The sequence below is a fragment of the Sabethes cyaneus genome, chromosome 2 (assembly GCF_943734655.1).
Source record: "Sabethes cyaneus chromosome 2, idSabCyanKW18_F2, whole genome shotgun sequence".
NCBI classification, from domain to species: Eukaryota; Metazoa; Arthropoda; class Insecta; order Diptera; family Culicidae; genus Sabethes; species Sabethes cyaneus.
The window spans coordinates 60,014,436-60,029,595 of NC_071354.1; the positions used below are offsets into that span (position 1 = coordinate 60,014,436).

The 15,160-nt window shown below is 42.2% G+C and overlaps 2 protein-coding genes across 2 annotated transcripts; both read left to right on the forward strand.

Moving 5' to 3' along the window:
- The first annotated feature begins 1,082 nt into the window (after positions 1-1,082).
- On the forward strand, positions 1,083-6,425 carry LOC128735481 (uncharacterized protein K02A2.6-like). The gene is made up of 3 exons (XM_053829962.1): positions 1,083-1,533; positions 1,689-2,177; positions 2,244-6,425. The coding sequence occupies exon 3, from the start codon at positions 2,265-2,267 to the stop codon at positions 6,423-6,425; it is 4,161 nt and encodes a 1,386-aa protein (XP_053685937.1). The 5' UTR covers positions 1,083-1,533; positions 1,689-2,177; positions 2,244-2,264.
- A 2,342-nt stretch (positions 6,426-8,767) lies between these two features.
- LOC128738946 (toll-like receptor 6) lies at positions 8,768-13,464 on the forward strand. Its single transcript, XM_053834444.1, has one exon. The coding sequence runs from the start codon at positions 9,052-9,054 to the stop codon at positions 12,961-12,963; it is 3,912 nt and encodes a 1,303-aa protein (XP_053690419.1). The 5' UTR covers positions 8,768-9,051; the 3' UTR covers positions 12,964-13,464.
- The last annotated feature ends 1,696 nt before the right edge of the window (positions 13,465-15,160 follow it).

Here is a 15,160-nt window from a genome sequence, read left to right on the forward strand (position 1 = left end):
ATTTGGATTGATACCCTGCGGTAAGACGTAGATCCACGTAATTTGACGGTCTAATAGTTTGTATAAATACAAGAGTTTGCTTCACATATACCCGAAGGTTTGCACGGGAAAAGCAAAGCAGACTGTTTTATTTATACGACCTAATATGATCCAAAAGAGACGTTAATAAGGCGATTAATAAACGTATGTACATTAACATTGGGAAACGTCTTGTTCGCGTCAGCAGAAGCCAATTTGTGCGAAAATAATTAGTGCCGTGACTAGGTAACCGATATGATCACTTTACTAACGGGACGTTAGTTCAGTCGACGGGATTGTTGCGACCGGTACTCGGCGTGGCATGTTCGGTTATCAATGTAGCGGTTTTGAGAGTGCATTTTAGTCGCTTTTTACGTGTTTTTATGTGGTTTGCACGATTTACGCTGATTTTTGTGTGAATTTTTGGATTTACGCAATTTTGTACGCAATTCTTGTTATTTGAAATTATGTTTGTGAAATTATGATTGTGTCAAGTATTGTACTACAAAAGTTATTAACAATTGCTTCGTGCACGGCTCCCGAATTTCCACTCTGAAATAATATATCTATTTATATATCTACTTATATATCCATATCTATATAATATATAATATAGAATATAACAATAAAACTAACTTACGGTGAAATTAGTCGTCATCGATTTTACCAATTTCAAACATTTTTATAAACAGAACCCCGCTTTTGGGCCCAAAAACTGCTTCCGAAATTGGGCTCTCTGACCAAAGGTTAATGACTGCTAATTTCCCGCTAGTTCCGTTATGTGACGTTGAATTGTTTTAGCTTGATTGCAGTGTTATATTAACATCACCACAATGTTACAGTGTAATGTAACAATGTTATGTAAAAACCGGGAAATTTTCTTCCAGTAACTCCCAGATTTCGTAACTACAGCACATCGTAACAGCGTTTAGTAAAAATCAGGTTAATCTTCTGTAACAATCTAGACCGGGTTATCCTATGCATTTAAAAAAACGAATTTTTATAATGTATCCAAAACTGTTAAAGAATCAGAAACAGCAAATTTTTGAGATGTAAGTGTAATATATATACAGTTCGGTTAATAATCAAGTAGAGTGTAGAAGTTGATCTTTAGTCTAGTGGGCATAGATGTCCGAACCCATTGATGATCCAGCTGTCATTTCGATTGCTATTGATATTGTTCGCTCTTCGGTAAGAATTTAGCTGAAAGCTAAATTGGTTCGATATGTTAGAATAAACTCGATCGTCAAAGTGGAAAGTTTACTTTTCCCTTCGTTCCGCTAAACAAAAAGAAAGTCCGTGAGTTTTTTGCTAAGTACTTTAAAGTGGCGACGAGCCAAAACGGTTAGCTACGCGTGTGTTTGAATAAGTGCATAAAGTGGCATTTAGTGGTAGCTGAAATTTCGCTACACAGTGTTTTGTACAGGGCGATAATTTGGTGCCGTTCGGTAGCGTTTTTGAACGCCGAATTTGGGCAGAATCTAGAGCAAATTATCAACTTTAAATCAGCGCAAGGTAAGTGAATAAGCCACAGGGCTTTTTTAGTGAAAAGTGGAACGCCATTTTAGTGTATTTTAGGATTTTTTTTTTTTTTTGACAAAGTGATCCGCAAGCTAAGCATTTTTTAGTGATTTTGCCTTTGTTTTTCTTTCTTTTCTCCTTTTTGCTAGTTTTGCCAGTCGGTTGCAAAGCAACGCTCTCAGCATCGGCAACATAGTTGCATGCTACGGTATAGAGTTGTATAGAGTACACTAACGCAATCTGGGCTTTTCTTTCGCCGATTGCCGGTTCGTTGTGTTTACCTTTTTCAAGGTATAAAAAGTTGGCGATTGACCGGGTTTTTCGCGCTAGAGGCGGGCGAAATACGGAATTACGATTTCGGACGGAGCGTTCAAAGGATCCTGGAGACGGGCTTTGTTGTACCAGCTACACAAAGGCGGCCGTGGCCATTTCGTGTACGACAAGATTCCGGACAAAGGCTGTGACCATTTCGTAGGTCTGAATAGATTGCGGACAAAGGCGGAGGTGACCATTTTTTAGGATCCCGGACAAAGGCGCTATTCTGTGGAGCACACAAAGGCGGAAGTGCCTTTTCAAATCCGGTGGAACGGACAATAGCGAGGAGCTTCACGGTTTTGTTTAACAACTGATTAGACAAGGTACGTTTTTTTTTGTCTATTATTTTTAAATTGCCTTTTATATTTATTATAAAAATATATCTTTAGTCGCTTTGATCTGGTGCAGGTATGGCGTTAATGGGGACAATAGACCCATACGTCTTTGGCACGTCTTTTTCGAATTATGTAGAGCGGCTAGAGTATTTCTTTTCGTGTAATGACATACCGCAAGATAAAAAGAAAGATATTTTTATGAGTTTCTCGGGAATGCATGTTTTTGAGGAACTCAAATTACTTTATCCTGGTATAGAGCTGAGAACTCTTACCTATGAGGCAATTACAAAAAAACTAAAGGAGCGTTTTGATAAAATCGAATCAGACACGATTTTGAGGCATAAGTTTAGGTCTAGGAAACAAGGTGCAACAGAAACTGGTGAAAATTTTATACTTGCCGTAAAGCTTCTCGCAGAGCAATGCGATTTTGGAGAGTTTCGCGATTCCGCTATTAAGGACCAATTGATATACGGGATTTACGATAAGAAATTGCAAAAAGACATTCTTGAAATTGATAATTTGACGTTGAGAATTGTGGAACAGAAGATTAAGAATAAAGAAATTATAATGTCAAGTACAAGTGCTTTAAATTCGGATTATAATACTGGTGTTAACGCTGTTCGGAATCGTTTAGGAAATCGTGAATCGGATTATAGGCCGCGGAATTCAGTTGATAGAGGTCGTGACAGATTTAGAGGTAGAGATAGGATGAACAATAGCTATCATAGAGGTAATGATAGAAGGCGCTCACGTTCGGGGCGCAGGAATTCCAGTCGTGGAAGATATGCCAACTTTATTTGCAATTTTTGTAATCGGAAGGGTCACATCCAGAAAAATTGCTACCGTTACAAAAATCAGAGGAAGAATTCCGTAAAGTTCATCGCAGAGACGCCTAGTTCTGACAATGTGTACGACTATTTTAAAAAACTGAGGGTCGACTATGACAGCGATGATTCTCCAGGTGATTATCCATGTCTTATGATTAGATCCGTTAATAGGATTGCTGAACCTTGTTTCCTAGAAGCTGACATTGAGGGTAGATTGATAAAAATGGAAATTGATAGTGGTTCATCAGTTTCGGTGATGAGCAAATCTGATTTCTTCAAACATTTGCTAAATGTTCCATTGAAAAATAACAATAGAAAGCTTTTGGTGGTAAATGGATCGACATTGGAGATACTGGGCAGTGCTTTTGTGAGAGTTTCAACCAATAATAGAGAGGCTTTGCTAGAACTTATAATTTTAAACAGTGAACATCGCTTTACTCCACTAATGGGGAGAGACTGGCTGGATGTTTTTTGTGAAGGTTGGAGGCAGCATTTTTCGAATATATTTTCAATAAATGCTACTTTTCCAAAGAATCGTTCTGATATGATAGTAAGCAATATAAAGGACAATTACAAAAGCATTTTTGATAAAAATCTATCTACTCCTATTATTGGTTTTGAGGCTGATTTGGTGTTGCGGGAGGATACACCGATTTTTAAAAAGGCGTATCAAGTCCCTTATCGTTTGAAGGAAAAGGTTGATAATTATTTAATAAAACTTGAGAAGGATAAAATCATTTCTCCCATTAAAACCAGTTTATGGGCCTCGCCGGTGATAGCGGTTATGAAGAAAGATAACACGATTAGACTTGTCATAGACTGCAAGGTGTCTATAAACAAAGTTTTGATTCAAAATACGTACCCATTACCTTTAGCGCAAGATTTATTTGCATCCTTGTCTGATTGTAGTTGTTTTTGTTCCTTGGACTTATCTAATGCTTATACACAACTTAATTTATCAGAGAAATCACGGAAATTTGTCGTTATTAATACATCAAGAGGACTTTTCACTTACAACAGGCTTCCTCAAGGTGCTTCTTCAAGTGCTGCAATTTTTCAGCAAATAATGGACACGGTTTTAAAAGGACTAGATATGGTCTTTTGCTATTTAGACGACGTGTTGGTTGCTGGAAGAGATTTTGAGGATTGCCATAAAAGGCTTCTATTAGTTTTAGACAGATTGCATGAAACTAATATCAAGGTTAACTTTGATAAATGTAAGTTTTTCGTGAAAGAGTTGCTTTATTTGGGACACGTAATATCAGGGGAGGGCCTCAAGCCAAACCCAGAGAAAGTAGCAACTATTCAGCAAGCTAAGAAACCAGAAAATGTTACCCAATTAAAAGCTTTTCTTGGCCTCATAAACTATTATGGCAAATTTCTTCCTAATTTATCTACAATTTTAAGTCCATTGTATAAGTTATTGCTAAAAGATGTTAAGTATGTGTGGAGTTCTATATGTGACAAAGCCTTTAATGAATGCAAATTACAGCTGCTCAATGCTAGTTTATTAGTTTTGTACGATCCCAAAAAACCAATTATAGTCTGTGCTGATGCTTCATCCTACGGATTAGGAGGAGTGATAGCTCACACTATTGGTGGAGTAGAAAGGCCGATCAGTTTCACCTCTTTTTCGCTGAATACAGCACAAAAATCTTATCCGATCCTGCATTTGGAGGCACTGGCAATAGTATCAACGATAAAGAAGTTCCATAAATACCTGTACGGCCAGAAATTCACGGTATATACTGACCATAAGCCGCTTTTAGGAATTTTCGGTAAATCGGGACGTAATTCAATTTTCGTGACTAGGTTGCAACGTTACATAATGGAGTTGTCCATTTACAATTTCGATATTTTGTACAGACCGTCGGATAAAATGAGCAACGCCGATTTTTGTTCCAGATTTCCTTTAAGCAACGAGGTTCCTAAAGCTGTTGATAGTTATAGCGTGAATAGTTTAAATTTTTCTATTGAACTGCCTCTCGATTCTTCCGTAATAGCTAAAGAGACTCAGAATGACCAATATCTTCAACAGGTAATATATTTTACAAAGCATGGTTGGCCAGAAAGATTAGAGAGAAGTTTCAGAAATATTTATTCACAACATAAGGATTTAGAAATCACGGACGGTTGTTTAGTTTTCCAGAACCGTGTAGTAATACCATTTTCGCTCCAAAATAAGATGTTGAAGCTACTCCATGCAAATCACGTAGGGATTATCAAGATGAAACAATTAGCAAGAAGATATTTATACTGGTTTGGCATTAATAACGACATTGAGCGTTATGTTAAAAAATGTGACGTTTGTGCAAAAATGGTTTCTGTGCCAGGGCAAAACATTACATTTAAATGGACGCCAACTACTCGACCGTTTAGTAGAATCCATGCGGATTTTTTCTACCATGAAAGAAATGTATTCTTGCTAATTGTAGACAGTTTTTCGAAATGGTTGGAAGTAATATGGATGAAGTATGGAACGGAAGCCGAAAAAGTTATTAAAAACATGCAAAGTTTATTCACTCGTTTTGGTCTACCGGATGTTGTGGTGACGGATAATGGACCACCGTTTAATTCCCAACAATTTATTTCTTTTCTTGAAAGACAAGGGATCAAGGTGATGAAAAGTCCGCCTTACCATCCACAAAGTAATGGTCAAGCGGAACGCTTAGTACGAGTGGCAAAGGATATTTTAAAGAAATTTCTCCTTGATCCCGAGATAAAGAGTTTAAGTATCCAGGATAAACTGGACTACTTTTTGTTTGGTTACCGTAATACTTGTCTGACAGAGGGAGGAGATTTCCCGTCTGAAAGAGTTTTGTGCTATAAACCGAAAACGCTTTTAGATTTGACAAACCCTAATAAAAACTTCAAAAAAATGATTAAGCAATCCAAATTTGACGATGAAGAAAAGCATGTTCAGTTTGAAAAGGCACTTAAAGATCCGTTCAATAAACTAGTTTCAGGAGACAAGGTTTATTACAGAAATCATAATATGAAAGAAACACAGAAATGGTTAGAAGCGACGTTTGTTAAAAGAATCTCTTTGAATACTTTACAGATCTCGATCGGATCAGCCTTGATCTCGGCCCACAGGGGGCAGATTAAGCTCAGTGAAACTGAACGCAGGCGCAATACGGCGCTTCAGTTGGACCGGTTTACACCTACGCTATGCCGGGGTTCAAAAAGGCGACATGAAGGCTCCGATGACGACGAACCATTCCGGGGATTTTCGCCGAACTTGGAACTACCTGTACCAACTAGAAACGAAGTACACCCGAATGTTTTACGATCAAAGGATTCAAGAGTTCAACACGACTCTTCTCGAAGCAACAGTGATAAAGATCTGCGTAGATCTAGCCGAGCTAGAAAAAAGAAGTTCGATGGAAGCTATGTTTATTATAAATGAAATGTTCAATATTCGATTGAATTCTAATGTTATAATTTCAATAATTTCGAATTTATTATGTTGTAAATAGTTGTAAAAATATTAAGCATAAGTTCGATCCTAAGGGTGAAGGCATTGTAATATATATACAGTTCGGTTAATAATCAAGTAGAGTGTAGAAGTTGATCTTTAGTCTAGTGGGCATAGATGTCCGAACCCATTGATGATCCAGCTGTCATTTCGATTGCTATTGATATTGTTCGCTCTTCGGTAAGAATTTAGCTGAAAGCTAAATTGGTTCGATATGTTAGAATAAACTCGATCGTCAAAGTGGAAAGTTTACTTTTCCCTTCGTTCCGCTAAACAAAAAGAAAGTCCGTGAGTTTTTTGCTAAGTACTTTAAAGTAAGTAGATATATTTTACGCCACTGGACATTGAACATGTGAAGTATAGTAAAAGTAAAGATTGCAATTAGGTTATAGAGTTAGAATGTAGCGCATCAAAATTGGACGAAATAAATTAATAAAAAAACAAGCTTGAAATAGTTATTGCTGCACAAAAACAAATTATTACTATAAAGATACCGATAAATCACAAATTGCTAGAGTTGAATACAAAAGTGTTTCTTCGTTAGGTTTGATTATTACGTAGCGAGCTCTCCAAACCCGGCAAGCATCGACTGCCGCAACGCTACTGGACAGCGCGGCGGCGGTGTGAGGAAGCTTTTCTTCACCACCGAGCTCTTCGTATAATGAAGTAATCTAGCCAGTAAAAATTGCATGGAAAAGCGATGGGCAAACTTGAGAAGCCGCCGCGCCGCTATCGCCTTCCGGAAGTGTACTTATGAGAATCATTCACTTTTACAAGTTGGTCGGCTCTCCTGCGTCTGTCGCACATTCGCGGCTGTAACGTAGCTTCATCAATCGATGAATTCAAATGAATATAACGTACGTGTTTGATGCAAACAGTTTCATTCGTTCGCGTGAACGTTCTCTCATTCGCGTCGTGAGTTTCATTTGTAGTTTTTTTCTCAGCCCGAGCGAAGAGACAAAATCGTGTATACTCAGCGAGAGAGAATGAAGCTGGGGAAAAATATTCATTCAGAGTTTTGTGTTTCTCTTTCATTTGATGCTGAATCGTTGAGAAATATCAAAACGAGCAGGATCAATCAAATTTATCGCTCTTACGGTCGTATCGCGGTGGGTCATAAACAGAGAGGGTTCCTTTCGGTTTCGATTTTTCGATTCTCACGCGCTCTTGGAATGCGCGAAATAGGTTCATTCGGCGGTGCTTCTAGCAGAAGTCGCGTGTGGACCGTGTTTCGCAAGCCCATTGACCAGTCGCTGCCGAACCGCGAACGTGTAAAGACGCCTTTTTCAATCGTGGATCCAACCGCAGTCGTTTCGAAATACGTTCCACCAATACAGCAGCGAATAGACGCTCTCGCTCTTGTACGGACAGAGTTGAATGTTGTTTTTGTGCTACGGTTTGCCGCCTGATCACACTAGATAGAAGGCGAAGTATAAAAGCATTATAAAATTAGTCAGTAGAAAAGGAAGAGCTGGGCAGTTAGCGGTGCAAGAGGAAGAAAATAGCTATATAAAACAATTCCGTGTGTTAATGTGTTCTCCATAGGCTTAGCCGTGCATCAGAGTGTGCTTACTGTTGATGGTGTGTGCTTATTTATAAACGGATATCACCGCCGGGGGAACACTCGGAGGAGCCCAGAGGAGAAGATTGAACTGGGTTCGAGCAAAGGCAACATAGTGGGGAGAGTGAAAAAATAGTGGTAAAGAATTCAAACAACAACCGTCAGTTTCGTGTGTTGAAGGTTTCTCCGGCGCGGTCTTCGCCACCATCACCCGGTGAACCTACGGTACTACATCCTTCCCATTACGTGTTTTTCGCATTCGCGTCAACTGCCGTCGACTGTGAGGCTGCCGATTGTATTAGTTTCATGTACCGAAGCGGCGAAGAAGACACAACATACTGTTCGGCAAGGGAATTGTGAAGAAACGGAAAAACAAGTGACCACCTCATGACCCCCAAACCGGTCGGTAAATGGTGCAATAGAAAGAAGTGTTTATGTTGCATGAGATGAGATAATAAAGTTGATAATTTAGTGCGTTTTATGCGCAATTTGAAACTAGAACAACTGCCAGTGAAGTGCATCGGCATCGGTTGGAGTGTACTCGAATGAAACACTACTGCCTGCTGGCTAACAGGTGTGGCGAAAATGTCATGTGAAGAGTTCAGTGGTGGAATGAGCGAAAGCTGTTGTTGGAAGTGAATTAGTCGTCGGTGGTTTGCAAATCGTTTGGCTGGTCTTTGCGGGTGCTTCTAGAAACTGATCAATCTGGCTTCGGCACAGAAAAGCGGTACGTTCCTCACTGTTTTTGTGACGTTAGCGGCGTTAGGGCTGTGCACGCCAGTCAGCGCTGCTCGCAACAACTTTCTGCGGCACGATGACGCCTTACCGAAGGGATGCTCCTGGACCGGTGCAGTACTGGAAGTTTCGCAGGAGAAAAAGTCCGACGAGCTGCAGTGTAAAATTAAAACTATAACCAAGACCGAGAGTCTGCTGGCTAATATAAGTAGTTATCAAATTGATAGGATTAAATCGCTGAAACTAGAGTGTAACGACATAATGTTCTTTGAAAGTTCCTTAGAATCGACGACGACGCCCGGTAACTTTTTGGGAAACCTGAACGGTTTGCTGAGACTGTCGATAGATTATTGCAAAATTAAGTATATTCCTGCGATGGCTTTTTCCAACATGAAAGTACTGAAGAGCCTCTCGCTCAGCACTCACAATGTGGACTGGTCTGTGATGAACCTGGAACTGCACCCGGACAGCTTTCGAGGTCTGACCGAGCTTAAAGAGATTCACCTGGCAGATAATAACATATGGAGTCTGCCAAACGAAGTATTTTGCCCACTGTATACTCTGAAAGTGCTCAATCTGACCGGAAATAGACTGAGTGATATTTCCCAGTTGGGTTTATCTGACTGGGGCAAAGGTCCAATAGCGCCTGGAAAGGCCTGCAACACTGGTTTAGAGGTTCTCGACTTGTCAGGAAATGACATCACCTTGATGGCAGACAACGGACTGTCGGCATTAAGATCTTTGAATGCACTTTACCTGCAGGAAAATTTACTGAAGGAAATTGCGGACCGAGCATTCGTTGGTCTTGGTACGTTGGAGATACTGAATCTTTCCAACAACAAATTGACAGCTCTCACGCCGGAATTATTTTTGTCGTCGAGGAAAATTCGGCAAGTTCATTTGCAAAACAATTCTCTTTCGGTGCTGGCGCCAGGTGTGTTCGAAGGTCTTGACCGGCTGGAATCACTGGACCTTTCCCGCAATCAACTGACGTCGACGTGGGTCAAACGGGACACATTTGCCGGTCAGGTGCGCCTAGTGGTGCTAAATCTAGGCTACAACCACCTTTCGAAGGTAGATCAGCACGTCTTTAAGGGCCTGTACAGTTTGCAGATTTTGAATTTGGAGCACAATGTCATAGAACTGATTGCCGATGGTGCATTTAGCGATTTGAAAAACCTGCATGCCCTCTTCCTGTCGCACAACCGGCTGCGCCAGATTGAGCCGTACCATTTCAGCGAGCTGTACGTCCTCAATCAGCTCATACTGGAATCGAATCAGATTGCGTACATTCACGAGCGTGCCTTCGAAAATCTGACCCACCTGCACGATCTCAGTCTGAACGATAACCGACTGGAGGAAATTCCGTCCGGTATGAAAAATTTAAAATTCCTGCAATCGCTGGATTTGGGCAAAAACCAGATTACGGAAATTAACAATTCTTCCTTCGAGGGCTTGGAGGAATTGATGGGACTGCGGCTGGTCGACAATCAGATAACGGAGATTTCCCGGGATACCTTTTTTGCGTTATCCACCATTCGTGTGCTGAACCTGGCCAGCAATCGGATACGCCACGTGGACCAGTCGGCTTTCAGCTCTAATCCTACGCTGCGTGCCATACGGCTTGATAGCAACGAGCTGGAGGATGTGGCGGGCGTTTTCACTTCCCTCACGTCGCTCGTCTATCTGAATATTTCCGACAACAACATCGGATGGTTCGATTATTCACACTACCCACAGTCCCTGGAGTGGTTGGATATACACAAGAATAATATCTCCGAGCTGGGCAATCGATACGATGTGGGAAACTGGTTCCAGCTGAAAATGCTGGACGTTTCGCACAATCGCATCAAACACATCAATTCGAGCTCGTTCCCCAAAAACATCGAAACATTGCTACTAAATAACAATCTGATAGAGGAGATTACCCCGGAGACTTTTACCAACAAGGAGAACCTGGTGAAGGTGGTACTGTACGGTAATCACTTGCGCCGGCTGGAAATGTCCTCACTGGCGCTGACTCTTGTTCCGGACACTCGAACAATGCCAGAGTTTTACATCGGCGACAATTTAGTGCACTGTGACTGCAGCATGGAATGGTTACAACGTATCAACGAGTTGAGTTACCTTCGTCAGTACCCGCAGGTGAAGGATTTAGATTCGGTCATGTGTACAATGGAGCACAAACGGGGCGAGCTGGTACGGCCGCTGATGGAAATGAAGGCCAGTGAGTTTCTATGCAAATACGAGAGCCATTGTTTTGCTACGTGCCATTGCTGTGATTTTGATGCATGTGACTGCAAGATGACATGTCCGGATCGATGCAATTGTTACCATGACACGGCCTGGGAATCAAACATTGTGGACTGTGGCAGTGCCGGGCTGACATCCGTTCCGGCGAAAATCCCTATGGATGCCACCGATATCTATCTCGATGGGAACAACTTTGGTCAGCTGGAAAGTCATGTTTTCATTGGCAAAAAGAAGCTCAAGTCCCTGTATCTGAACAACAGTCACATTGCTGCGGTGAATAATAAGACCTTCGGAGGCATCCCGGCCCTTACGGTTTTGCATCTGGAGCACAACGGGCTGCAGGAAATAGGTGGTGCCGAGTTTGAATCATTACGAGAGCTGAAGGAGCTCTATCTGGAGCACAATGCCATCAGTTCGATCGGAAACAAATCGTTCTATTATCAGAAAGCATTAGAAGTGCTTACGATTAGTGACAATAAACTCGGTGAGTTGAAGCCCTGGGAGGTGATGCCACTAGGCGGCACGTTCCGGCTAATCTCGTTAAGTGGTAATAAACTGGGTTGTGCTTGCGAGTCGCTTGGCAAGCTGATGGAGTGGGCCGAACGCCAATTCAACGACACGAATGGGCTAAGTGAATTCCAGTGTTCGAATAATAAATTACTAAAGGACGCGATAAAGGAATGCGAAAGCCACAAGAGCGCCCCGATTGCGACGCCGACCGTGCAAAGGACGATTATCGATAATGATTTTATAGACTACTTGCCACTGTTGATTGCCGTGCTAGCCGGACTGGTGCTGACGATTCTGATTGTGACGCTGGTATTCATCTTTCGGAATGACGTTTGCCTGTGGGCCCACTCCCGGTACGGGGTGCGCATCTGCAAGGACCCGCTCAGTGCGATGGAGCGGTGCGAAGATAATGAGAAACTGTACGATGGCTATCTTATCTACAGCGCTGCCGATGCCGATACGGTAACTAGTCAGATAGCACAAGAATTAGAACATAATGGTTATGCGCTTTGTCTGCACTATCGGGACATTCATTCGGCTGCTTTTCTGTCGGACTCGTTGCAAAGTGCCGCGGATGCGTCCCGTAAGCTAATACTGTTTGTTAGTGTAAAATTCATGCAGCACGAGTGGTCTCAGCCGGAATTTCGAGCGGGACTGCAGGCCGTCCTCGAACTGATCCGGCCGTCTCGGCGAAAGCAGAAACTCATTCTGATCACATCGGTCCCGCACTCGATGCTGGCGATGGATCCTATCATGGACATTCTCACGCGAACCTGCACCGTTATCTCGTGGGACGATCGTCGTTTCTGGGACAAGCTTCGCTTCTCCATGCCGGATATTGGCAAAAATTCTCCTGTAAATAAAGCCCCCCATCGGAAGGCCATCAACATCCGGTACACGCCTGCCCCAACCAATCCTACGGCCCCGATTGCCACGTGGCCCAAGCGGCTTAACTCGGAGGTATGCGTCCAGTACCCTCCGCAGCCGCCTCGCTCGCCGAACCACAGTACTTACAACACCGAAGACGACCATTCGAATGCTTCCTCGCCGCAGTACGAAGCACCGTCGCTACATCACGCAGGAGGTCACGCAATGGCGGCCACCCCTTTTCATCAGCACCACCATCACCACGGCCATCCGGCAGCGATGCCTCATCCGTCGGCGCCACATCACATTCCACTGCAGTCTACGCAGTCCAACCAGTCGCCACACCTGCAAACCTATCCCCATCCTATGCATAATCATAGCGGTGGCAACAATATGGGAGCTCCCGTGGGGTACTACCGTGCCAGTAAGCCCAACAGCGGAACCAGCACCATGGGCCATGTATATTCCACCATTCCGGAGCCGCAGTACAACACGCATCACCCCAGCAATCGCAACGATAGTAATCGACCGTACTTTGTGTAATATTTACTCTACTTTTAGTCCGTTTTAAGAAATCTACTTTTTCGCGCTCTCTCTCTCTCTCCGTCATACATACTCATTTACTCATTCGTACTCGCTTCAATAGTCCTATCTTAAAAAAACGTGAAAAAAATGTGTATAAAAATTGTTTACTATTCTGTAGGCTAGGTCAAACAATAACGAAAACAAGGAAAGACTTATTTGATTAGAAACCCACTCTCGCTGGATCTTAATCTCTCTTTCTCACAGGCCTTCCATCCTAGTCAGTCACGCACGCATTACCGCGCCATCTATTGATCGCCAGTATGATGGTGTGAGCCAATTCGTAAAACCGCTCGCTCGTTCGCTGAGGCTGAGCTTATTTCCCACATCCGCAGCGGAGGCCGCCCTGCGTGATGAGCTGCTGCTGCTGCTGCTTGCATTTCGTAATGCTTTTTCATCGTAATAATCGGAATGATTGTTGATTTGTTTTAATTGAAAGTGACCGCCTTCGGTGGGACGTTCCGCATCAATTACCCAGCTGCCAGGCTGCTGGGTTGGGTTGGGTCGGGTTGGGGTGCCATTTTTCGTCAAGATTACACTGGTTGACAGCTCCAGGACGCTCGTTTGTGATAAAGTAGGTTTTTGTTTGCTATTCTAATTAACACTCGCTTTTTTCGGTGAATAATAATGAACCGACAAAACGGGGTCGCACTGTAGTAAGGGATTTCCACTCAGCGATGCGTTAGAAGAGCATGTGACTGCTGTCTATGCGCGTTATGGTCGCGTTCCGCACGCACAAAGCCAAACATTATGCTGCTGAGCTGACTGAGACTTATTCGGTCGGTCGATGCCGTGCGGCTTAAGTTATTATTTATTTGCTTTTATCTGATGTAAACATCAACAAGAGCAACTTGCTTGCTGGCCGGAAAACACTCCCGCTTTCGGCTCGATTGGGCGGCATTCTTTATCTATGGAGCTGCAAGTTTCCAAATGAAGTGCAAATGATTGTATGAGACGATAAAAAAAATCGGTAACAGACCAAAACAGTGATTGCCGCTGGTGTAAGATTTAGTAAGACAATCTTTTTCGACAGGTAGCATGACAGTTCATGTGTTACAGACTTCACATGTCATGTGATTTTCGGTTATTAATTGTAGGGAAGCAAAAAATTGTGTTCGACCTTGGACCGAAAACAAGTCGGGCGATAAGAGTATGTTGTTTGCTGAAGTGGACTGGACCTTTGTTGTGAAATTTGCCTCCAGCCATCGCACGCGGTATTGACAGTTGAATTTTCGTTTGATGAATTGGTTATTGTCGGACAAAGTGTTACATATGTGTTTTTTTTTTGGACTGGGTGCGGTTGGAGTAAAATAGCCTATTGTTGGGTGCGGTGAAATGAAATGAAATATCAATTGATTGCGAGCGATTGATTAGCATTTTTTTAATATCATTTCTTGTGTAACCGTCATACGATATTGGGAAATACCTTTATAAGTAATTAGATCAATTTCCATGTTAGATTATGGTTGATTGTTGCACGATTCTTAGTATTTATACCGGCGCATTCAAACAGAATATGCTCGCTTGTGATCTGGCCGAATTTAATTATGATATGTCTTTTACTCAAGAAACTAGCCAGAGATAGGTATGTAAGCTTATAAGTTTTTGTAAAACTTTGGTAATAATCTTTTGTTTATTGACGTTTCTATTGTGGTTTTTTTTGGCAAACTTAGGTCATTTCAGTCATATAAAACCCAAATTATTACTTACCTCGAGAATTGTTTTGTCTCCATTTGTTCGGACCAATTCTTGATTTATGGGCTTTTCTGTTTAAAAATGTTGTTTCATTCAATCCAACTATTTCGGGGTCTTCATCATCGCAACCATTTAATCCTGATTATTGGTGATCTATCATAGTATCATCCGCTGATATTTTCCTTCAAGCATCTGTTTGAAATCTGCGAATAGATAGAATACAGAGGGACGAGATCTGGTGACAATGGAGGGTGTTGAAAAACTTGAATTGTAAATGGTTCTACTAGCAGGCTCTGTAGCCGCAAGGTCGTAACGTCGACTTCAGCGTAGAGTAGGAGTAACTTGTGCTGTTTCAAGCAATTGTTTACATTCAACTCGGTCTTGCGCCACACTTTGTCAATTTTGTAGAAGTCTCAGAAGTCGCAAGTCGCCGTCTCGTACGTTGATTTCCTCTGTTCCTAGC